The sequence below is a fragment of the Myotis brandtii genome, unplaced genomic scaffold (assembly GCF_000412655.1).
Source record: "Myotis brandtii unplaced genomic scaffold, ASM41265v1 scaffold115, whole genome shotgun sequence".
Taxonomy (NCBI): Eukaryota; Metazoa; Chordata; class Mammalia; order Chiroptera; family Vespertilionidae; genus Myotis; species Myotis brandtii.
In genome coordinates this window covers 8,682,468-8,708,640 of record NW_005353967.1, presented here as the reverse complement: position 1 = coordinate 8,708,640, position 26,173 = coordinate 8,682,468, and the positions used below count along the sequence as shown (strand labels likewise).

Below are 26,173 nucleotides of genomic sequence, written 5' to 3'. Positions count from 1 at the left end.
TGGCTGCCGGCCGCCATCTTGGCTGACAGTTAATTTGCATAAGGATATGCTGATTAGCCAATGGGAAGGGTAGCGGTCGTACGCTAATTACCATGTTTCTCTTTTATTAGTGTAGATATATATATATATATATATTTACACACACATACATATACATACACACGTATACACATACACATATACATATATTTATTTCTTTAGGTCTTCAGGATGCCTCTTCTCCACTGAATCTACTATCCCCACACTGACAAAAGTGTCTTGGAAAGAGAAAGTGATATGTGCATTATTTAAATTATCTTATTTTAGGCCTTAAGAATCAATATCATGCTCATATTACAGATAAAGAAACTGAGGTTCTATCTAAGCTAAGGGACTTGTACGGGGCTACACCGTTAGTAAATATGAGAATTAGAATCTGTACTTTTAAAGAGTGTCTGGCTCAAATAACCCCATTCTTTATATTCCAATTGAAGGCTTTGAAAACAGTCCTGGCAAGCTTATATTCATTTGTCCCTTTGAAAAAAATATGGTCAAGTCTGACAAGGAATTACCTTTAAATATCTACACTAATAAAAGAGAAACATGCAAATTGGTGTCACTCTGGTACGCTCACCAGCCAATCGGATGAGTATGCAAATTAACCCAACAAAGATGGCAGTTAATTTGCATACATAGATGCCCAGCGGCCTGGGTCCCGGGAACATCATCGGCACCCAGGTCACTCCGAGGTAGGCCCCGTGTGTGCCCTGAGCAGCATAGGAAGGGCCTGAGCCAGGGGGCTCCTGAGCAGGGGCAGAGCCGGCCATCGGCGCTGCAGGAGAGCCCCTGCCCAAGCCTAAAGCGTCGGCCAGAGGTGTCAGGCCTGGGCGAGGGGCGGAGCCGGCGATTGGAGGGGTCTGGGGGTCCCCTGCCCAGGCCTGACGCCTCTGGCTGAGGTGTCAGGCCTGAGCGGGGGGTGGAGCCGGCGACTGGAGGGATTTGGGCGTCAGGCGTGGGCGGGGGGCTGAGCCGGCGATCGGAGGGTGATGGGGGTCATGCCTCCGGACGAGGCGTCAGGCCTGGGCAGGGGGCTGAGCCAGGATCGGTGTGAACTACAGAGGAAACATCTTTTCTGACCGCTCATTGGCTAAGCTCCCTGTATGCCACTGGTAATATTCTTAATAACTTGGGTAGTAAGAATCCAAAAAGGTGATCTAGGGTTTTTCACCACTCTCCTGGCGAAAAAAACAAAGGTCCGCTGCTGGAGGGCTAAGAAATATCATATCCTGCCCTAGCTGGTTTTTGCTCAGTGGGTAGAGCCTCAGCCTGCTGACCGCAGGGTCTGGGTTCAATTCTGACCAAGGGCATGTACCTAGGTTGCAGACTCCTCCCTGGCCGGGACCCAGGTCAGGGCTCATGCTGGAGGCAACCAATCAAAGTGTTCCTCTCACTTTGATGTTTCTCTCCCACATTCTCTAAAAATCAATGGAAACATATCCTCATGTGAGGCTTAAAAAAAAATAATAAAGAAATGTCATATCCTATGAAAGATACATCTTGAAAATGCCTAAAGAAAGTTGTCATTTTTTCATGGTGAAGGGACTGGAGTCCGTGTTGATGAAAACACCTTGCTGGCTGCGGTGACTGGCAGTGGCTGCAGGAGCGGGGTGATAGAGCTGGTGCCTTCCCCTGATCAGCCCCGTTGCCTCCCACAAAGGGAGGCCAGACTGCGGCTTAGGCCCGCTCCCCAAGGGGAGCAGAGAGCGGGCCTAAGCCGTCACTAGGACATCCCCTGAGGGCTCCCAGTTTGTGAGAGGGGGCAGGCTGGGCTGAGGGACACCCCCCCCACCCGCCGCCACCCGTGCACGAATTTCGTGCACCGGGCCCCTAGTATATTATAAAATGATACAGAACAGTGTCATATAATATGAAATGTATTAGATCTATCCTCAAAATTTTCTGAAATGCATCCTACCTTATATAACCTCACTTCTTAGGTTGTTTTAGTATGTTTTGGGCTGCTTTAATTTTCACTTACTCATCTGTTTTCTAACTAGACAGTAAGTTCCTCAATGGCAGTGCCTACCATAGGGCACTGTAAATAACAGGCTTTTGTCACTCTGCTGTCCACCAACCATATTTATAAATAAGTGCCTTCCCTGAGCCACTGGTACAACATCTTTCCTTTCACTTATCATGGAGAACCAATTTAGAAAAAAATTAATCAGGAGCCCTACCAAAAATAAAAAAAAAATTACCATTATGATTATAGACTATTTATAGCACTATGGTTGTATAAGAATAGCAAGGAAAAGGGTATACAGTATCCTGTCATATTGGAACTGCAATTTTATTTATAGAAACAGTTTGTAATGCACTGACTTTTCTATGGAGTTCAGAAAGAACCTGTGATGGGTGCCGAGTTTCTCGGAGAATACAATGTTTCATTTTGCTCTAATTCATTCTATTACCGAATTAAACTTTGATGTATTGGTCTTGACAAGTGCTTCATGCTGATTGTATTGTGTATGATAGTATAATCACTCCCCATGCATTTCCCACTGGCTGGCTGATTAATGCAATAGATTACCTGCAGCATTGATGGCAAGAGGGAATCATTGCCCTTCTGTGCTCTAAACTGTTTGTATTTCCAGTGTGCATGCATATGTGTGTGTGTATGTGTGTGTGTTTTTACACATACACAGGCACCCATGAAGATCTACCTATACATAGGTGGAAAAGGTGGGATAAACCAGAAGAAGAAAAGGAAAAGAAAACTGAGGACACAGAGAACATTAATGTCAATCATTGTTTTTAGTACTCGCTTCTTAATGCTTCCAAATAGGTGACTAGTATTATACCTCAATTATTCATTCACTTTTTATTCACAAATATTTACTGAGCACCAAACTCTAGCCAGGCACAATGTTTTTCTCAACCTTTACAGAAAAACAAACTTTAAAAATGTGTCACAATCAGTGTTCTAATTAGTGGGCAAGAAGGGAAAAGGGGGGGAGTGAGGATTATCAAGTGAGCACTAACACAGGGATGAAAAAGAATAGCTATGAAATTGGTTTAAGTGCCTAAATAAAGACAAAATATAGAGTGAGTAGTTTAGTGGTTAAAAAAAACAACACAAAAATCTCTAGATGACTTGGTCTTGGAGATCAGACTCTTGTGCTCTTGCAGCGTTTTGAAAGCATTCCTCCTAATGGGATTTTCTCCCAGTTTCAAGCTTACATTTGACCCAAGTGCCCTTTAACTCCTCCCACCCAAACCCTTCAGCCCTTGCTCATCTGCAAAGACTATGGCTTCCAATCTATGGCACTTAAAGACTGCTGATCGCTTACATCTACCTATTTTATGAATGATTCTCACTCTCTCCTCCAGGTTTGCTGAAGCAAATTTTGAAATTTACTAGAGTAACCCAAAATGAAAAGGGTTGGAAAGCATGACCCACAGTCAACAAGGTCCGGCTGGCCATAGCTCACCATCACAGAGATTTGGATTTCTATTTCAAAGGTTATCTTCGCAACAGAAGGCGTAGAGTTGAGTTAGCCACATTTTAGACAACTACTATCACTACTCCTGACTATTGCCTTTAGTTCAGAGCCTGAGAAAATAACTGGAAAACCAGTTACTAACTCATCCAAGCAATTTAATGTCAGAAGGCACCTGTATTTTACTAGAGTCCTATTTTTATTTCAATTTGGAATTTTTAAATAAAACACTCAAACAAAATTATACAATTACCAGACAAGATTACAGCAGCCTCACAAAAATTCATCTGCTGCAAATCACTTACCAGCCTGTCTTCCCCCTAAAATATGTAAGAGGAAATTTTTTATATGAATAAAAAAGTTATTCTTTGGTATATCTCTAAGAAGAGCAGCTACTATAAGTCTATGAGTACGACTATCAAGCATGCATTTTGAATCTCAGAATCCTTTGTTCTAGAGAAATCTTGGTGGAAAGCATAGTGTAAAGTGGTGAAAGTCACCTTGCTGGAATTGAGAAGAACCTGCTCTCTCTTCCTTTCCCTCCTACCCTAGGGCTCTGTGAGGCAGTGTCTGAACAGCCCCTGTCTAAGGCATAACCAATATTAATTACTTCCCTGGATTCTCCCCACCCCTCATTAACCTACCTAAGCTTAAATGAACTATGAGAACATTTGTACAGCATCCAGAGAAGAGTGTATAAGTATGTGGCTGCCTCAGTCCTGGGCTTCCACTTTTTATTCTAGCTTCTGGCATCCCTGATTCCTGTGAAGCCCCTGGGAATCTCAGATTGTTTAAATGAGGCTTCTCAGACCTTGTTAATTTTTGTATGCTGCCACTTCAGGGTAAGAAATAGTGCAAGGAAATTATCCCTAGTATGACTTCAATAATTTTCACTTTCACACTCTTGAGATCCACAATCTAGCAAGGAGACTCCTCCAGCTACATTTCCCTTTGGTGGCAGCTTCTTGAGGACAAGTGCAATACTAACTCTTAGGAAGTGGGAAAAGTAAGGAGAACTTTTCTAAATTGTTATGAGGAAGAAAAGGACACGTTTTACTTACGCTCTTACATTCCTATTAACCACTAATTTGAGAGTAGCATCTACTACCAATGGACTCATGGACCAAATAAAAAGACAGCATGAAAAGGTAACTGGAACCCATTCTTGGTACAAATAATGTACCAGCATGCTACGTATATGATATAGAACACTAAAGTATACAATGAATCATAAGGCATCTTAATTCCTAATTAAATCTCCATGGTATTTAGAATAGTTTTATAAAAATATACAAAGGGGTGACCTCAAGTGTTGTTACAAATTATCCAAATATCTAAATACCTTATATGACTATTATTAAGACTCTCCAACTTGTTAGATAATAGGATTAAATTATCTGTAAAGCTCTCTTTTAATCTTGAGAACCTACTATTTGATATTAATATTTATTTAAACTGTTTTCTCTTTATTTCTACTTTCACATACAGGGTACCGAATGGATACTGAATCTTAGCAGCTGCAGTCAAAAAGAAGCATGATTGATTGATGCATTACACAGTATTTATCATAGGTTTGCTAACTGTACAGAAATATGCCTTCTCTTTTGGTTAACTTCTGACCCAAACTAGAAATTACTCTGCCTACTTAAAGAAGCAGAGAATAAACCCCTCCTTCCCATCCCCAGACAAGAACAGAATCCAGAGGCCTCTGACCCAAGAACAGAGAGGTCTCAGTTTTAAGAGACAGAAAGCAGTAGGATCACACAACAGAGAAAGAAACCAGACCCCAGTAATGAGGACCCAGCAGCAGATACCATTCTGAGAACAGTGCTGGAGGGAAGCAAAGTCTCCTGAGCAACACAATTGACAAAGCCCATGTATTTAGAGGGAGCTCTGAATAATAAGGGGAAAGCAGAGACCAAGACAGGAACTCACAGCCCCATTCCAGAGGAGAACAGCCCAGCCTGTGCGCAGGAAGGGTCTGCAGAGCCTACAGACCACATCAGGTAAACAAGTGCTGACAACCATGTTATCATCAGGGCCTTGTATAGGCCAGGACAAAGACAGTAGCCTAAGGGTCTTCCCTGCTCCTTAGCAAAGGGGACTGAAAAATGAGATCAAAACTTCACTGTATCCCATCTGCAGTATGTAATATCTTAATATATAACATATAATGCAGTTCTCAATGGCATATGTTTGCCTATTCTACATTAATGTGTTTGTTTTTTCAGAATCTGAAATTAGAGCGTTGGAAACAAACGGGCAACTAGATGAGGTGCGCTCTGCTGACCACTGTAGTCAGGACCGAGGGAGCACGGCTGGGCAGACCAGGCCAAGCAGCTTCTACAGCGTGGTTTACGGCCATCTAGGTATAATCTTCACTTGGTCCCCTGCTCTGCACTTAGCAGAGAGACCGCCTAACAGACGCATTATACAGTCTTAAAAAAAAAAGGCTAAGGACAGTGTCTAGTTTGGTGGTTAAGTCTTTGAAGTCACTGACACCTGGGATAAAATTTCTGCTCTGCTGCTGTGATCTTAGGCAAGTTATGCAGTTTCTTTAAGCCTCAGTTTTCTCAGCTGATAAATTAGAGCTAATAACTGTTTAAGAATTAAATAAAACAATGCATGAACTAAGTGCTTAGCATAGTGCCTGATATAGTGGCTGGACTGTAATGGGAAATAAAACAAAGTGAAAATCTAGATCCTCTCTCTTTCTCTCTTCCCTTTGAAGTTAACATGGAAAAAGAACAAGGTTGGATTGAAGGCAACATTTTTTATAATGAATTGAGCTCATCCCTCAATTGAGCTCATCCCTATCTTTGTTCATGTTATTCCTTCTTTCTGGAGTATTCCCTACAATTCACTTTCATAAACATCTTGTAAAACCATGTTAAATTCAATCTGTACACATATTTGTACTAAAAAGGGAATAAATTACCCTATCAAAGTGCTTCTCAGTTCATTCATGCCTGTTCTAATCTCTCGTGTCTCCTGATGGCTGGCAGCTCTCTAATCCCACCTTCCTACCAGTACCATTGTCACAATAAAATATTTCATACATCTATTCCTCTGGACATAGTAAGTGCTAAATATGTACTGATAGAGAAACTAGAGTTAAGAATTCTGGAAAGAAGGCACTGAAGTGGTAAAGCTGTATTCTCCTTGTACCCAAGGAAGACAAGCTAGTAGGTGCCAAGCAATCCCTGATAATGTGGTTCATTAGGATAACATTCTGCAGTCGCAGCTACAAGAAAGTTTCCAAGTCTGTAGTGTCATCTTCTTACTGCAAGATGGGGCTCTGGGAATTGCTGTTTTCTCCATGGCACTAGCAAGGAGGTAAACCATATTGGAATGCTTTCTAGTTCTCAATGAGAAGCAGTTACTCCTTAGCCATTCATTAACCGCCATCAACTTCAAAATGTGGAAAGCTTGAGTTTGAATTTACCACAGAAACTAAGGGGCTTAAAACAGTGTGTGTGGGTGGAGGGAGGAGGGAGCAGAGGGGGTTCCTAGCCTACAGCTTTCAGCAATGTAAGATGGCATTTCCCAGAAACTTCTCCACAATTACCCCCCAAACCAGAGCCTTTAGAGTATTATTTCTGGCTGTGCACAAAGGGTCTTACTATATCCTCTAGAATGTGTAACTTAAGTATATGTTTTCTTCCTTATTCAAGAATAATGTTATAGGTAGCCCTGGCTGGGTGGCTAAGTTGGTTGGAGCATCATCTCACACAATAAAAGACCGTGGTTTGATTCCCAGTCAGGGAATATAACTAGGTTTTAGGTTTGACCCCAGGTCAGGGCACATACAGGAGGCAACTGATCAATGTTTCTCTCTCACACTGGCATACCTAGGTAGCAGGTTCAATTCCTGGTCAGGGCATGTCTGGAAGGCAACCAATCCATGTTCTCTCCCACATTGATGTTTCTCTCTCTTTCTCTTTCTCTCTCTCCCTCCCCCATCTCTAAAATCAATAAGCATATCCTCAGATGAGGATTAAAAAAAAAATGTGCGTGGGTGTAGAATAATAGGCCCAGAGATGAGAAAAGACTACTTATATCTGGAAATGTAGAAGGAACAGCATTTTCTAGGTCCATGGTATAGGTAATTTTTAGTATTTTAAATAAATGTGATCTCAATGGATAAACTAAGTCCTCTACTGCTAAACAGATTTATACTGATTTCAAGTGCTCTGAGTCTGTAACCTACTCAATCTGTCCAGCAATATTATAGCTGTTGCTTAATAATAGTGGTCAAACTAACCTTATAATGAAATTTGAACTAGAAAGAAACACCTAACTATGGCTATTTCTGCTAACATAGAGTTAGGCATCCAGATAAAAAGCTTTGGACAGAACTCAGAGGTACCATCTTTTCAAGTGACCCGAGTGAACACAGCTCAGAGATGCAAGGCTCTTGCAATAACATCTCCCCAAGAAACAGGGTTGATATGCTAAATAGCAAAACACATGACTCAGCTTAGAGAGAAAGTTAAGTGTTTAAAATATGGGGGAGAAGGGGATATTATGTAATACTTGAAAGTGAAAATTTAAGGCTTTTCCCCCATGATAAAACTGTAATTAAATCTTATTTAACTGTTTTCTCTAATGACATCCATTTTAATTAGGTTTTAATAAACTGGCAGCCACAACCTATAGTTTTAAAAAGCAAAGTAAAATTACAGTCTAGGAAACATTTAAGGCGAAGAGACCCATCAACACAGATGAGAGGTTACAATATATCCCCTCATACCGAAAGACCCCCATGGTAATTAAGTGTGCTGAATAGACAGCTATTAGGGCTAACCAGTAGGTGTGCTCGCCACCAATGGCACTGGGCTGTTCTTCGAAATCCCAAGTAGTATCTGTGATCTGTTTTCCAGAAAATTTGCAAGTCTCAGAATAACAAAAGCAATTCAAGAGGTGTGTGTTCTATAGCTCTACTAGCTGTGTAGCCTCTGTCAAATGTGCAACTTAGCTTCTACCACTGCAAGGGGCTTTCTGTTTTAAGATTTTAATACACACATTTTCTATAGCTGATTATGACACAACACTCCTCTTGAGAAGTCTGCCTTATGCTTAAGAAAATGAACATTCATGTAGAGAAAGTAAAATTAATATATGAAAAATTGATTCACATATAAGACAAAGTATCTGCAAATGAGATGCACTAAACAGAAGCTTAATATTCATTTGTATTTATTTCATATGACATTATGAAAATCAGGGAGTAAATCACAAAATTAACTCAGACCAAATGAATATCATAGGCACTAATTTTAGAAAAGAAGAACTGAGCATAATTAGTTCCTTTGTTAGCCAGAGAATGGGGGAAGAAATTGGGCCTGTTGCTACCTCAAAAAAAGTTTACATATATTTAACTGAAAGAGAGAAAAAGTTAAGTGACTGCTGTTTTTTAAAACGAATTTTAAATCAACAACACTTAAATTTTAATAAATTACATATACTCAGAATATTGTAAATTTGGGGGAGGAGGAATATCTATCCTATAAAAAAAAAATTTGTAATCTGGCCAAGATGCCTCCAAACCCCCCTGCCAAGCAGCAGAGTTACTTAGCCAAGATAGTCTTACTTGTACACTTTCGTCAGAGTAAAGCTTTCATGCCAGGAAATATTTTTTTCTGGTGTATTGGTCATTGCCAGAAATGGACCCATCGAACCCACCAGTGCTAAGGAGTTAAGCATCTGAGATTTAATTTAACAGTTTCAGCTTTATTAAGCTGTCACAGAGCAGCCCCACTTTGATAACAGTAGCTGCTCCAATTATGGCTTGGTTTAGGGTTGACAAGTGTAATGATTCATTCGTGGCACATGAGAAGCAATAAAAGGTTGTTTTGCATTACAGCTTTAAAAATGTGGGCACTTTTTTCATTTAATTTGTCACTTAGCTTTTGCTAAGAGGACATTTAAATTGCAGTAAAAGGCAAATGGGGCTTTTAGTTTAAATGTAATCCCCATATTTAAATGATCTGTAATGGCGCAGTGTTGGAGTGGGAACACTATTGTCTCACAGTGGGTCCTGATGGTGACATGTGACATTTGTATTCAAGTCCTGTATTATCCATGTGGCTAAAGGGCTTCCAATTTCATTTCACAGCCAGAAGCCTGCAGAAAACACCAATTAACTTGCAGATCCCATTTGCCGACAAAACTCAGCCTCTTCTCAATGTCTGGCATCTGGCAGTGCTCAGCATTTAATTCCAGAGCAGAGCCTTGAAGCAATGTGAGCCCAGTGCAGGGGCACAAAGTCAAATTCCCCCATTTTATTAAGAACCAAAATCCTTTCCCTTTGTAGTCCAGAAGCAACTTTTAGTTAATTTTTTGGTGAATGAATATTAAGATGTGATAGCTATTGTTCTAAGTAGGATTCTTCACAGAGCTCAGACCCCATTAAAACAGCAGGTGACCTCTGCTCACCACCAGAACACATAGGAGAATTTATAGCAGTCTAGTAATTATTTGGGGATGGGGTGTGATAAAAGAAAACATAGGGCAAGAAGATGTACTCTTCATCCTGGACTGAAACCAAACTTGAATAGAGCCTGGTCCATAATTAGAAGGTCATCAGAGGGTATAACTAGAATCAGCTCATGGAAACTTGCACCCAATGAGAATTTATACTTTTGATTAAGGGTTGAGGTACATAATTTTCAAAACCAACTTGGAAAAGTTAAGATGTGACTAAGGGATTAAATGTGAACTATACGAGTTTTGGCTATATCACTTGTATTTATTTGATAACCAAAAAATTTAGTTGGTATTTTCTTCTTACTAGTTATTTGTAATCCTAAGCTTTTCTAAGTACTAAAGTTCTTTAAATTTTATTCATTTAACATTAATCCAATAATGTTTTCTTAAATGATTCCCTTCATTATAGTTTTTTTAATGCTAGTCCTTTTTACCATCATAAACCAACTACTGAATTCAACATTTACTGTAACAAAATTGAGGATGGTTTACTTAGGAAAGTCAAACACTCAGTATTCTATAAAAATAGTTGTTTAAACCATGCATTATGCCTATGTTTTCTAACCACTACAGCATGCTCCCAAACATCCCTCCAATACACTGAAACTATCTACTGACATTACAGATTAATTGGGGGGAAAGGCCATCGCCTTTATTCTTTCAGGTCCCCAAGGAAAATACCAAGATTAAATTGACATTTACCAAGAGTTGCCATCCACAGTCAAGTTCCTGAACACACATTCTATTAATGGGAAGAAAACTTGCATGTCAAATTCTTTACCAACTTGTTGTATAACCCTACGTCATACAATGTCATCTTATGGAAGTCTCCTAACCTCCTCAGAATTTAGTTTCCTTATCTGTAAATGAGTTTATCTCAAAAGTCCATTCCAATTACTATGACCATGTGGCATCTTCATCAGCAAGTTTCACTTGGTCTAGAACAGATGTGGGATCAATCAGCAGGATGTGTTCCCCATCATTAGGCAAGATGAAGACAGGTATGAAGATGTGAAGACTTCTACTACTCAACTGCATTTAGACTAGGATGTTTTAGTAAATATACCTAGAACTTAAAATTAATACAAACACAATAAAGTACTGGTTAAAAATTCCACTTGCCACATAGACTCCTTAATAGAAAGACAAAATAATAAGTAAATTATTAATTCTTTAGCAATGAGCATTAGGTAACGAGAGTCATCCCCCAACATTTCCCAGTGAATACGACAGCTGTTTCTCATTTTTTTCAACCACCTGCTGTATTAGTATCTTTACCACCAAGGATTTGGAAAGCAATAAAAATTAGAGTCTGCTCTATATTTTTCATTCTTATAATCATTAGTTCATTTTAATCTATAACAGTCAAAATATAAAATGAATGTTCAAACTACTTTTGATATTTTTAATGTAGGCAAAAGGGAAAAACAGCCAAATTTTAGCTGAATTGATCACAATATTACTCTAGAAACAAAAAACTAACTTTTATACAAAATACTTATTCAAAGTAATACAGTTTTTCAAATATTTAAAGGCTGATTCCTGTGCTCACTTTCCTTAAGATCAGACAGTTCCCTCCAAACCCTGCCAAGATTGTTTCCTGCAAAGTTCTTATTCTCCCTATCTTCTACCCAGTATATAATGGCAACAAGTTCATATAGGAGTAGCGCTCTCTCTTCAGCAATACACTGATCATGCTCTTTAAACATTCAACATAGTCTTCATCCATATAACTCAATGGCAATCTGTCAGGAAACTTATATTTACCCAGTTCATCCCAGAGCTGCCTGTATTTGTCAGTCATCGCAGTGCCTTGTTGCCTCCAAAGTGACAAACGAGGATCAGCCATGAATTGCTCTGTTATCAAGGTCAACATGCGGGCCCCATTAGAGTCCCTCATCTTCAGCATCTCCCGAACCTAGTGGGGGGAAAAAACAAAACAGACTTTTAAAAAAATGTTCAAAACAAATAGCAATACAGAGACAGATCACTTTTCTTGGGGGGGGGGGGGCAGTTAATTCTCAACACCAACTCTCTTAAGCAAACAAAAGTTGTTAAAACTGGTTTCTACCCTAAATGGTAATTGAATCAAAGAACTGACTCTTAGTTTTTCTATATTGTTTTAGAATCCACACAAGGAAAGAAATTTGACTAACTTCCAATTCAAAAAGAAAAATTGCTAGCTTCCAGAAAAACAGTATCAAAACCAAGAAGACAAATCATTTGGCATCTTCCTGACTCTCCAGTTGATTGCACTTCCCACCAGAAGAGGTGAGCCTAAAAAGCAAGCTACTAAGAACTCTTTAGGGATCTTCTGAATTAACCTAATGATGTTTATAATAGCATCTGTCCTGCAGTTTTTTAGAAACAGTTTTATTGAGACAACATTCACATACATACAATTCACCAATTTAAATTGTGCAATTCAGTGGTTTTTAGTATATTCAGAAAGTTGTGCAACTCTTCAATTTTTGAGGTAAATTAGTAATTTCAGTAAGTTCTCTCTCACCCCAAGTTCTGTGGCATAAAGAACAGTATCATATTCACTTCGATGGATTGTTTTTGCAATGGTAAAAGGAAAGTGAACAGGGCTGTAGGTTCAAGAACTCTTTTGGCTCTAAACGAGCAATCCACGAAGCAGAATCATGACCAGGGCCCTAGGAAGTTCTCAGTCTCTCATGCTGGAACCTCAAGCTCTCTGTCCATTACTCTTGTGCTACATTTCCAAAATAAAAGGAAGAAAAGAAACACAAGGCTAACAGGAAACCCTAAATGAAACCATCCTTTCCAAAAGTGCACAGCTATGCTTTCAACAAGAATCCCAGCTGAATACCAGCAGTTCTCTCTATAGGAAATTCCTAAAGCAAGGTCATGAACAGTGAAAAAGGAGAAGTGGGTCCTTTGATTCAAGATTCTCTTTGTGAACAGCAAATGAGGAGGAAATAGCAGATCTTCAATAAAGCATCTCAAACCTCCAGATGAATACATCTTGCCTCAGGCTGGTACCCTAACAAGTGATGGAATCCCCTCATAGGTTCTAGAATTTGAGCACTTCTACAGTAAACCACAAGGGTTGTGCTTCCAGGAAGGTTATTTCAGTAATCTTAAAAAGGAGTTTATTACTAATATGGAAGCACTAAAAATTCACGAAAAGATGAATATTGGAAGAAAGAGAAGGACTTGCCATTTATTGTGCATCATACTTAAAAGTTTTTTACATTTATACTTACCATTTAATCTTTATAACAACCATATAAAGTAGGCCAGATTATAATCCCCATTTTATGAATTATAAAACCAAGTTAAAGTACAAAGGGTTAAAGGGGTCAAATATATGGTGACAAAATCAGAACCCAGATCTGTCTTAACTCTACTGAATACTAAAAGTTATGCCATTCCCAAAATTAGAAGTTGATGTTACTTCATATGTCATATGTAATATATACATCATATACAGATAAAAACTACTAATGAAGGCCAGTCTAACACCTCTTTCACATTGCTTCTACTAGGCCACAGTGTATTCTGCTGGCATGAGACTATGAAATACTTTCAGTGTGTCTAAATATACTAAAACTTTAATAGTTACCACTATATCAAGTTTGATTTAATGTTTTCTTTCCTGATAAATTTCTAACCTATTACTCAGCTAGAAATAACAATGAAAATAAGCACTAGTAAGCATATAAACCAGTACTATTAACCAACATGCCAGTACTACATCTATAGCATAATGGTAATTAATTTTCAGACTGTTGACTCTGAGGCATTAAAGGAGTTTGAAGTGACTATGAGTTACTAAAGATGAGTAAATCATGTGTGGAATAGTTTTAGAGTTAAGTATATTTTTTTAATCTAATCATCAGAAAATTGGCAATCTCTGTATGGTATATGCCGAAAGGGTGGAGAACCTTTTTCTGCCAAGGGCCATTTGGATATTTATAACATCATTCTCAGGCCATACAAATTATCAGCTTAAAAATTAGCCTGTTATATTTTGTCAAACATTTAATTAACTTACCCCTCATGCCTTGGCAGGGCCAGACCAAATGATTTTGTGGGCCTTATACAGCCCATAGGCTGGAAGTTCCCCACCCCTGGTATATGGAATAAGTCTTTATTAAGAGAATATGATGAATACACTATTTTTTGGTCATAACTAGTAACAGAGTTTACTCTAATTCTTCTGAACTGAAAGACATCTTTTAATTATTATGAATATTAGAAAGATTATTTAACAAAAGTATCAATGTACAATTATCTGTTCCCTTAAAGCCAATCTGAATATAATACCAGTAATGATGGCTGTAACTCCAATGAAAAAACAATGATTTAATATGATTAAAAAAGCATTTTATCCAATATTTAGATTTGTGTTTGTGGTACTAAAAGTTCTTATAAAACAACAGATACAACTTTTGCTCACACAGAACTTATAACAAAGCTAACTTTGTTTCTTAGGTCATCAAATTTTGGTGATGAAAATTAACATTTACCAAGGCCCAAATACATGTTAGACACCATTATCATTTAACACCATGATAACAACTTGAGGAGATATGCTACTATTAGCTAATTTTACAGATGAGGAAACTAACTTTAAAAACTTTCCAAGTTTCACCACTTAGTAAGATTTTGAACTTAGATCTAAACCCTGGTCTATATGACTTCAAAGTCTATGCTTTTAAAACAAATTTAAAGATACTGACATTATTAAACTAAAAATATAAAGCACCTTTTAAGGGCTATATTCAAGATGCTGGGGAAATTAATTAGAAAAGGACAAAACGGCATTTTAAATACCATTAAGGTATTTATTTTGGCTTTAGTATGGGAATGTTTTTTCAAAATTGTATAAATTGTCACAATTTTATTAATAGGAACTGAGAGAGAAAAAAGGGTTCCGCATCGTGTCTAATGACATCTAAGCAAATTAATACTTGTGTTAGAACACAGAAGTTTCTAATTGATTAACTTAGAATGTATTCTTAAAAAAAATATTCAAAAGACAAGTCTTTACACTATTGTAAACATGATCATATAAAGATACCTGCTGTATTTGTATATATTTAGAATATTTCTTTAAAAATAAACAATCATACCTTTGCAAAGAGCAAATTAAGCTGCTTCCCTGATCCGTGGTACCCGCCCTGGGAAAGGAACAGTTTAACCTGTTCTTGAACCTGCTCTTCATCTAAGTGCCAGCAGTTTTCATCATCTATACTAGCACCTGCTGTTGGATCAGGAGCACCTAGAAATAAAAAGAAAAAATAACACATATGCTAGATAAAGGCTGTGCTAAAAGGGCTCTGATAATAAACTTGAAAAGAATTAAGATTATGTACTCTTTGCCTAAACACTTTTTAATCCAATCTCAAGTCAATTACACATACAAATTTATGACTTAAAATAAATACAAGAGGCATTCTTGTATTTCCTGGATTTTCCTAATTTATGCTAAGCCAAAATGCAGATTACTGTAGAACTGAAATATTCCCATTTTTTAAGATCAGAGATTCTACCTTTGGAGATGAGTTTACAAGTTCTTTAAAGAATAAAAAAGTCACAAAAGTGTCTCATTGTAAATACGTGATGTTTATAAACCTCTACTGTGTAGGACATGTTAAGAAAATGTTTTTCAAAGACTTAGAAAAACATGAAACCAACTAAATTCAGCAGAGTATTTCTCTCTTTACTATATTAATTCAAGAAGCCTTCACCATTATCTGCTGCTGTATAAACTACATGCTGACAAAACTGAAGATTAAAAAGGGAAATCAAGCCACATGGGAACAGGCAGTGCAGCTGTTGTACTAAACCAGGTTGTAGTATCACCTTGCCAAACTGCGTAAATATTTTATTGCTGAAGTACACACAAAAGATAATAGCTATGTAATAAGCCCTGTATGTAGACTACCTTAGAAATTAAAAATCACCCACATATTTAGGCAGGTAAAAATTATGTTTCATTATTTATTAATAAAATAATAACCAGGATCCATTAGTCCTGAGGAATAAGACAGTAGGTCTATAAACCATTCTGGGAAGGTGTGCTTTCATTCATTTGTTCAGCCAGCATATATACTGAGTGCCCTCTGCTAGATTTGGGAATGGAATGGTTTACAAAATATATAGAATTCCTATCCTCACAGAATTTATCATCTAGTTCAATGGCTTTCAAACTCTTTTTAACTAAGATCCATAATAAGAAATACAATTTACATCATACCAATACACCTATGTATCTGGGTGCTTATGTGATCACATCTATCTATTAATCTGAAGGACAGTATGATGAAAAAATACCCTTACTATAAGTAAAGAGGTCTGGTATTTTCTATTCCAGTTCCTTTTTTTAAAGATCTTGTCATAATTTTAAAAACTGATTTCATAATCCCTTAGGGGTTGCAACTCACTATATAAGAAACACTTTTTAGTGTATGAGGTAAATATCAATCTAATAATCACACATACAGATATATAATAACTAGTGCCCCGGTGCATGGATTTGTGCACATTGAAAAAATTAATTAGAGGGTGGCTGGCAGGGCAGAACTGGGCAAGACAGGTGGACACTCCCTGGAGCCAACCTCCTGTGGTCCCTCCCTGGCCGGCAGCACCTGGGGTGGTGCGTGGGGTCCCTCGGTCTGGCCTGTGGGGAAACGGGCCAAAACTGGCTCTCTGACATCCCCCAAGGGGTCCCGGATTGTGAGAGGGCAGTTCTCCGGTGACACACCCTGGAATCGGGCTCCTTCCTCTCTGGTTCCGGGTGCGTCGCCCGAGAACTGCCACTGCCAAGTCACCACAGCTCGGCAGCTCCTGCGTTGAACGTCTGGGTCTGCATGTGAGACTAAGAGCTCCTGCAGAGGTCTCAGCAGAGGTCTCAGGTGGGAAGGGATGCGGTATGTAGAGTAAATAAAAGATAGTTCATGTCCAAGGAACAACAAAGTAGAGGACGAGGGAAAAAGCAATACAAGACAACCCTGGAGAAGAGAAGAAGGGCCAGACCCTGAGAACCCTGGCAAGTGATCTCAGTTTTCCCCCCTTAGAGTAATGAATGGGAATTCATGACAAGGTTATCCAAACTGGAAGAATGGAATACTCTAGACCAGCGGTTCTCAACCTGTGGGTCGCGAACAATGAAAATACATCCTGCATATCAGATATTTACATTACGATTCATAACAGTAGCAAAATTACAGTTATGAAGTAGCAACGAAAATAATTTTATGGTTGGGGGTCACCACAACATGAGGAACTGTATTAAAGGGTCGCGGCATTAGGAAGGTTGAGAACCATTGCTCTAGACAGTAAAAGATGTTTTGTCCTGATGTACATCAATTTCAATATTTGTACCATGAAATATTAAGCAGCCATAAAAATTAATGAGAAGATTCTCTATGTACTACAATGGAAAGATATCCAGCATATACTGTTGATTGGGAAAAAATAACAAGATGAAGAAAACTATATATAGTGTACCATTTTTTTTTTTAGTTTAAATTCTTTATAGTTTAAAGTATTACATATGTCTCCTTTTTCTCCCATTAACCTCTCCCTGGCCATTCCTACCATCTTTTTAATAAACAATAAAGTTTTAAAAACAGCTTGTGTGTTAGTATTTTCTTACATATGCATAAAATATCTTGAAAGAATGTTTAGGATGAGTAACAGTTTCATGAGAAGAGGAGGCTCTTCACTGAGTACCTCTTCATACTTTCAAATTCTGGAACCATGTGAACATATTTATGTATCTAAAAAGTATCACTCTAAAGTGTGAATGATTGGGAAGCAAAAATATATGAGAACAGTGAGGATGAGATTTTGATGGTCTGTACAAAGGATGAAGTGGTCGCTTGAAAAACAGCAGTGAGAACAGAAATGGAGAACTAAATAGGACAATCAATAGGACTTGAAGAAGTGGATATGTGAGGTATGGGAGATCAAGGGTTGAGAGACATACGGGTTTTTAGATTAAACAACTGGACAAGATATTGTAAACTCACTGATACACAGACCATTGGAGCAGGATCAGGTTTAGGGGTAGGAGGGGTAGTGTTTAGGTCATGAGTTCACATTTAGATGTGGTGAATTTGAAGTACCTTTGAAATAGCCAAGAGAGAGGACAGGATATCAACAGGGTATCCTGTTGTAGGTAGTATGGGATAAAAAGAGCATCTAACATGAAGCCCAACATTTAAAGGCTGGGAAAGAGAATCAGCAAGGATGGCAACGGGAATGTGTGGTCTATTAAGAAGACCAGGAGAGATTGCTCTTTTGGAAGGCAGAGAAAGCTGTTCCAAGTAGGTACTAGGTAGAAATTTAAGCCCCCAGAGAGCAAGGATTTTATCTGCCCTGCTCACGACTGCTTCCTAATACCTAGCTAGTGTTTGTCACTGTCAGGCAATCAAGTATTGGGAGGAAGAAGGGGAAAGAGGGAGGGAGAAAGGCATGCATATGACTCCTATCAAACAGGAACCACTGCTAGTGTCTTCAAACACATTATTTCACTACCTCAGTTTCTCTTCACAATGTCCGCCGGAGATGAGCATATATTATGATCCCTGTTCTAGAGAGGAGAAACAGGTTAGGAGTTGTTATGACTTATCCTCAGCCACAATGCCAAATCCAGTCTTATTCTCTCCCCTGGGGAAGAATATATCCCAGAACCTTGGAACTAAAGTTTGAATCCAGGAGGCATCAAGGCAAGGATTATGAACCGTAAATTAAAGATAAATTTAAGGAATGACACAGATGTTTGTAGGCATCTGCTAGCATGGTTCTCTTGTACAGGAAGATTTAAGGATACAACAATGATGTGAAGAGTTTACTGGGGCTACATCTGTATCCCACAGGGATTCAGAGTCCCTAATCCAGCCAATTGCCTAGATTCTAGGAAAAGACAGACACAGAACACACAGAGACTGGCAGACACGTGCATTCATCAGAAGAGACTTCCCAAACAACTAAACTATAGAGTCTCAACTTTTATATTTTAGCTCTTCCCAATATCTTCCTAAAATCCTGGGGTATCTGGCATGTCCCTTCTTATCCTCTTCTTAGAGAAAACTCTGACAAGGTACTGATTGTGCATTCCTCACTGTTCCTCTGATTTCTACCCTCAGAATGGTTATTTCCCCCAATTTTTATGATTTTAAAATTGTTTTCTATTGGAAACTGCAGGCACAGACCTACAAGGAGTCCTGCCTCAGAAGGACATGGATGGGGGCTGACTGTCCTGTGGTATGAGGGAGTTGTGCTACCCTTCGCTGCTTGGGTCAGAGCTCTATGAGGCTTGGAGTTTCTGTTTGCCACAGAAATATCCAGATATTTTAAGTAGATTTTAATTTGGTTTGGAGAAAATCCTAGGCTTCTTCTTGGCTTTAAGTGGCAAGTGAGTTAACATTCAGATACTCTCCCAAACTTCAGGATATACTCAATTCTTGTATTTTTCATACTAAGAAAGAGAAATACTAGGAATAATAATCAGGAATCACTTTTATTTGACTTGAATTACACAATGAATTTTTCCTTATAATCTAGTAGGTTTTAAAACACTATCATATTTTTTAAATATATGACAGATTTAAAATGCCTTTAATGAATCATTTAATTTACATGCATACAGATTTTTCTTCTTGTCCATCTTGAAAGACATCTAACAGCAAATGTCTAAACACATGAAATTATGTTTCTCAAGTTCTTAAGGAAATCAAGTTGTGGTTTTTATTGGGGGGCTGTGAACTAGTATTAGAATTAACATTTCTTTCTTTCTTTTTTTTCTTTATTTCAGAGAGGAAGGGAGAAGGAGAGATAGTAACATCAATAAGAGTGAATCATTAATCGGCTGCCTCCTGCATACCCTACACTGGGAATCAAGCCTACAACCCAGGCATGTGCCCTGACCAGGAATCAAACCGTCACCTCCTGGTTCATAGGTCCATGCTCAACCACTGAGCCATGCCTGCCTGGCTAAACTTAATTTACTTCTTGAGCAAATGGGGGAGGGAGGAGGCAACGCAGAGGAAAAATGGCCAAAGACAAAATTTTACTGCAAATAGGCTAATAAAGTCTCCACACAAGTTGCGAGGACGTGTGGGGTTCCTAATCCTGGATTAGAATTGAGAAGTCTTCAGTTCTAGGCTCAGTTTAGAAAAACCGTGTCCTCCAGAAAATCACTTAAGCTCCTTAGGTCTCCATTTCCTCAACCCTAAAATTTATAATGTAGGGATAAAAAATTAACTAGATAATAAAAGTTAGAAATCTCATGTGGCTCTGTAGAAAACATCCTCACTTAGCCATTGCAATGCAAGCAAAGATAACTAGTTGATATAAACTTACTATAAGTATAACTCAACATTTTAGGAGTAAGACATGTATAATATATATTATAGTCCAGAAAATTAAATGTCTACAATGATGATCCCCTTAAAATAGAAAATTCATTTATTAAACTTCAATGATAGAGTTTAACTAATCAAATCCTAATGTCTTGATTACATGCATTAAAGTGTTGCCTAAGCCTTGTATAAAATGCAGATTTGCAAAATTTATTTGTACTTGTTAATGGCCGTCTGTTATCAAAGACAAATCTCTCAACATTTAGTTTTGAAAAAGGCATGCAGAGAGAAACATCATTCATGTATATATACATTTACTCTTAGATATTCCCCCAGTTGGGCAGGAACCAGAATCTGTGTATGGAAATTAAATGGTCCACGTAAAGTGTTTTAAAACCTATCATATTTTTACTCTTATATATAATTATAAATGCTATAACTTTTTATAACTGTATCATTAATCTTTGTGAGCATTTTATTACCAAAGCTTAATTTGTCAAAGTTGCAAGCCTTCAGGGAAAGTGAAATCATCTGTTGAAGAAAGTGAAACAGTTTAACTGTCTCTCATTCCCAACTGGGGAGTGTGGATCTGACTTACCCTCCTACCTTGGTTATGTAATACCATAGGAGGCAAGCAAAGGAGAAATCACAGACTTGAAGAACCACTGTCAAATCTTTAGCTTCCCCTATCTGTTACTTAATTTAGTTTGATTTATCCCAATATCAAAACTCCCCTTTCCCCTGCGGTTCTCAAATTTAAGTGTATATGAAAATTCTTGAGGCACACTGTGAAAAATACCACCTCAGACCTACTGGATTGGAATCTTTGCCAGGATAAAAATAGGGGGTAAGAGTCGGGGGAGAATTCTATATTTGGAGAGAATGTTAGACGTGGTGGCACATTCTTTGTATTGAAAAGTATTCAGGGTCCTAAAGCATCAGAGGCCTCTCAGTGTACTATATGAAGCACATTAGAGACACACTGAATGAGGTATCTGTCTCATGTCACAGAAATAGTTGGTTCTAAGCACTAAGAAACATCAAATCATTCTGCAAATTTTAAACTGAGATATTAAGACATGTTCACAACTGGCTTATGCTACGTTTGGTATGTGGCATTATCTATAGCTGTGGTTTCTAGTGGGGAACTTAATGCTTTCTCTTCTCCTCTTACTCTGCTGGGAAGCAAATTCAAAGAAGTGAACGGCTTTTAGTTTACATCTTCCTCTTAACTGTGACCTAACTGCTTTAGTAACTCCATTGTCCAAAATAATGCTATAACTATTTACATGTATGTAGCAGTGTTCTTTTGTGTTAAAATTAAATTGTCAAGTTCAGTTTATATAGGCAGAATACAGGCAGATGTCTGCACTGCGGAAGTGATGAATTAAGCCTCTTTTGAGGGACCTGTAGAAGAATGCCTTTCTTACCATTGTAATGCCTGCTGTTAAAACTAGGGAATATAAAAGTCTGTGGTTTACAAAGGCACCAGTACACCTCTTACAAGCTGAAGGCAAAATCCTGACATCAACTATTGGCACCAAGAAGGAGGCAAGGCAGCAAACTTCAAGTGATTCAGACTCAAAAAAGCCTTTCTTTAGAGAGGACAACAGCAGCAAATAAATAAAAACACTTGAGAAAATATTTAAATTTTATTCTTAATTAAATCCTCATTTCAAAGTAGTGACTAATTTCAATTTATAGTTTTGTGGTAGCTGAAACAGACAGATCCTTCATCACCTTCTATTCTCAATGGTCAGTCCATGTAATTCTATTGCCATGATACAGTGTGATATCCTCTCCAGAAGCTGTTAGAGGACAACCTGATTTCTTTATCATGGAGCTAATGACTTAGGGAGCCCTGGCATGTGCCAGCTCTGCTCCCTAAACAAGCCACCTTCCCTTCAGCTAAATGCCAAGGAAGGAAAGAAGCAGCACTGTAATCAGCATATATCTCAGGGAACTAAAATAGGCCTGTCAGGGTTTTTATAGCTCCTCCTCTATTATTTTCCTCTCATCTGATTGTATTATTCATCTTTTATTATCATCTAATTTACTTCAGAAGTTCAATAATATACTTATTCATGTACAGAAATAATCATGTATTTTTATAGGGACAAAGAGCAATGAAGTATTTGTACATTCTCCAATGCTCATTTAAAAATGCAGAGTATAAACAGAGTGCATAACAGGTAAATCATGTTCCATTAGTTAGCTAATAAATGTATTAACAATTACTTGATACACAAATATAAATATTTAAAAGAAATGTTCTCAGAAAGTCTCAATTTTACATAATCCAACTCTTCAAATTTATTAAAAGATATCTAAAATGTTTTCAATCTTCAAGAATGGGTTGTTCAGATTATTTTAAAAGATGGTTTTAAAAACTGGTTCACAAATATCTTCCTCAGTTATCTATCACTGCCTATGAAGACTCATGCCAATTACCACATCATAATAACGGTGGTAAGAGCTACTCGTATTTACTCCTTTAACCTTCCTGACCTTATGAAATAGGCACTCTTTATTGTCCATATTTTACAAATAAGAAAATTGAGACCTGAAGAGAATTAATTACTTATCCCCAGTATTTTAACTTAGGCTGTCTAACTTCTAACTTTCCTAAACACTCTGAATAGTCCTATAGTGGGAGGTACAAGAAACCCATGTATAAGCTCATCCAGCCAACATGGAGATACTTAGGGTTAATTAAAGGAGAGAGGGATGTTGAGGAAGCTGATTGCAGCTGGTAGCAATCCTTTATAAATTATGAAAGTTGGGGCAATGTCAGAGATGACTACAGGATGTAAGGAAAGGCAAGATTTGGAGGTGAAAAGAAAAGGAGGAAGAGTTTTGGGCTATCTTTGCATTACCCTAGCAAATTCCTCTTGAGTAAGAGATGTAATTCCTCCAAATTAAGAGTTAAGTTCTAAGATTATTCCTCTTTTGGTAAATAAAATATTTTTTTCATGTGAAGGAAAAAGTATCACCTGTACATGACTGTATATTCCATCAATTTAAAAAAACCCACATTTAAATCATCAAGTTTTAGTTAAAACTTAAGAGTAAAACCAGTAATTTTTAGAGCAAAATCTATATATATAAAACACTAATATGCAAATAGACCAAACGGTGGGAAACCGAACTGAACAACTGGTTGCTATGACATGTGCTGACCAACAGGGGGCATGCGCAAAACAAGGTGGGCATCCGCAGCAGGCAGCAGAGCGTGGAACATGGTGGGCATCGGCCGTGGCGGGATGGTGGAGCAGGTGAGCAGGGGCACCAGACCAAGGTGGGGCGCCAGTCGCTGTCATCGGGTCAAGCCTCTGGTGGTTACTGTAAATTCTTTGCTCCCGTGCACCACGGTCCCACCCGGTGCTCGCACCCGCTGACGGTGCTGGCCCCAATTGCTCCGTGCCATCAGAGGATGTGAGCGGGGCCAGCGCCAGCAGCACGTGGGAGCGGTGGCGGGAGTGGTGCTGCCGGCAGACAGGGGACCAGGGGCCGTGGAGGGAGGGACTGAGTGGGGGCGCGGAGGAAGAGCTGAGACCAGCCCCTGTGCCCACCCACCACAGCCTCGCGGCCCACAGTTCCTTTCAAGGCGCATGAATTAGTGCACTGGGCCCCTAGTTGGGCAATAAGGCTAAAATTCAAAATGCATATACCACTTGCTCTGGCATTTCTACTGCTAAGAAATTTTTACTACTATTATTATTCAAAATTACTTACACACACACACACACACACACACACACACACAAAGGATGGTCTCAGCAGCACTGTATATAGTCAGAAAAAATACAAACAACTTCAAAAATCATTCAGTAGGTTAATGGGTAAATATATCCATTCTATAAAATATTACACAAAATTTAAAACAGTAATAGACCTGTTTATACTAACATAAAAAGATATTCACAAATATTGAGAGAAGAAGCAAACTGCAGAAAAATGTTTTCTAAACTGTTTTTATAATACATATGTGTGCGCACAAAGAAAATGGCCTCAAGGAATATAAACCACACTGTCAACAGTGGTTGCCTTGGGGGAGTAGGGTGTTACTGGAGACTAAGGAGGAAGCTATTGGGAGTGGGGAGCCAATGAGGACTTGTCTTTTCATGTTCACATACTTCTATACTACCATACATTTTTCCAAGATACAGTCTTATTTTTAAAAATTTTAAATTTCACATTACTGCACTTTGAGATAATATATTTAAAGCAACTTTATTTTCTCCTTCAGAATGTATTTGCTAATTATATTGACCACCAGTTGATCAGACCTTTGTTTCACCAACTGTCAAATGTCAGAATGTTCTACAATATAAAGTATATGCTTGTAATAACTAAATTAACTCCCTAGGATACTTGCAAAAACTGGTTGCCAATAGCAATAGCAAGTCCAATTATAATGAATATAACCATCTACAGGAAAATAAAAGGAAGAAAGATGTGACATGAAGCCTCCAAACAACTCCAACTGGTTCTCAATGTTAGATTTGGAACATGTATGTCTATAAGAAAAAATCTCCAAATTTATACTAAGAACAAAATGAAATGAAAAAAATAAGTGTTACTTTTTGCTTAACAAATTGCTTGTGCCTATTACTTTTTAAAAAATTTATTGATTGATTTTTAAAGAGGAGGGAAGAGAGAAAGAGGGAGAGGGAGGAGAAGTACTGATTTGTTGTACCACTTACTTATGCATTCATTGGTTGATTCTTGTATGTGCCCTGACCAGTGATTGAACCCACAACCTTGGCATATCAGGATGACACTCTAAGCAACTGAGCTACCCAGGCAAGGCTCTATTACTTCTTAAATATTGTCCTTAGAAAGGCTACCATGATACACAGGTCATAATTTTGGCCCTGATGGAGCTTACAATCAAGTACACATAAGTTACACATGAACATGGGACTGAATAAGTATGTGTGTGTTTGGTAATATCTGGGGGAGCCTGAATAGATTGATATATAAGACATGGAGAGACAGAGGCATTCAGAGGCTAAGTTTAGTGAGACAGTCAGCATGAATGGAATTGATGGTGTTAGTTTATAATAAGTAAGAACCACTCTCAAACAAATTGAATATCTGATCTAAGAAAATTATACAAACACATCTGGGTAGGGTAGAAGTACAAGAGGTACACCTTTGCAGTATGGATCACAGGCGCCTCCTAGATTTCTGCAGAAATACTACTACAAAGAGTCACAAAATCAGAAGTGAAAGAGATGTGCCAACCCTCATGGACATGTGAATACATCCCTTCTACATCTGGCTGACGGAGATGGTATATTTGGGCATATGGCAGTTAGTAAGGGATGAGTCTAGCCTACTTTTAGGATTCGTTAGGCCCTGGAAATAAACCCCCTTCCGCACTGTTCCAATGTCACAGCCTCCCCTCAGTCTGTCACTTTTTGTTGTCATCTGCCCAGTACAGACTAGCCCATAAAAAGGTCGCTAAAAGACGAGCACAAGAGAAAAAGTAAAAGAGGAAATATGTGCCAGAAAGTCAGAGAAAAGCAAGCTGACTTCCAATAATCATCCATCCCTCAATTGGTTTCTTCTCTCTTCTTACAGAAATCCCAACAGGAGGTAAACTTGGTTATATTAGGTTATATTATTAGTATTACTAGAGGCCTGATGCACGAATATTCGTGCAAGCATAGGTCTTCCTTCCCCTGGCTGCCAGCACAGGTTCCCTATAGCACCCGGGACCCAGGCTGCTTCCCTCTGGCCACTGGCAGGCACCAGGGACCCGGGCTGCTTCCCTCTGGCCCCAGACATCTGGAATGGCGCCTGGAAGAATGTCCGGTCTAATTAGCATATTACCCTTTTATTATTATAGACTAGAGG

General features: G+C 38.4%; 1 protein-coding gene across 1 annotated transcript in view; it reads right to left on the bottom strand.

Annotated features, from left to right (window-relative positions):
* ZSWIM6 (zinc finger, SWIM-type containing 6) overlaps nt 1-26,173 on the bottom strand; it is an 87,582-nt gene that overhangs the window by 49,168 nt on the left and 12,241 nt on the right. Inside the window, exons 4-5 of the mRNA XM_014550500.1 lie at nt 15,071-15,219; nt 11,736-11,886 (exon numbers count right to left, since the gene is read on the bottom strand). Of these exons, the coding sequence (XP_014405986.1) occupies nt 11,736-11,886; nt 15,071-15,219 (300 nt within the window). The remainder of the gene's footprint in view (nt 1-11,735; nt 11,887-15,070; nt 15,220-26,173) is intronic.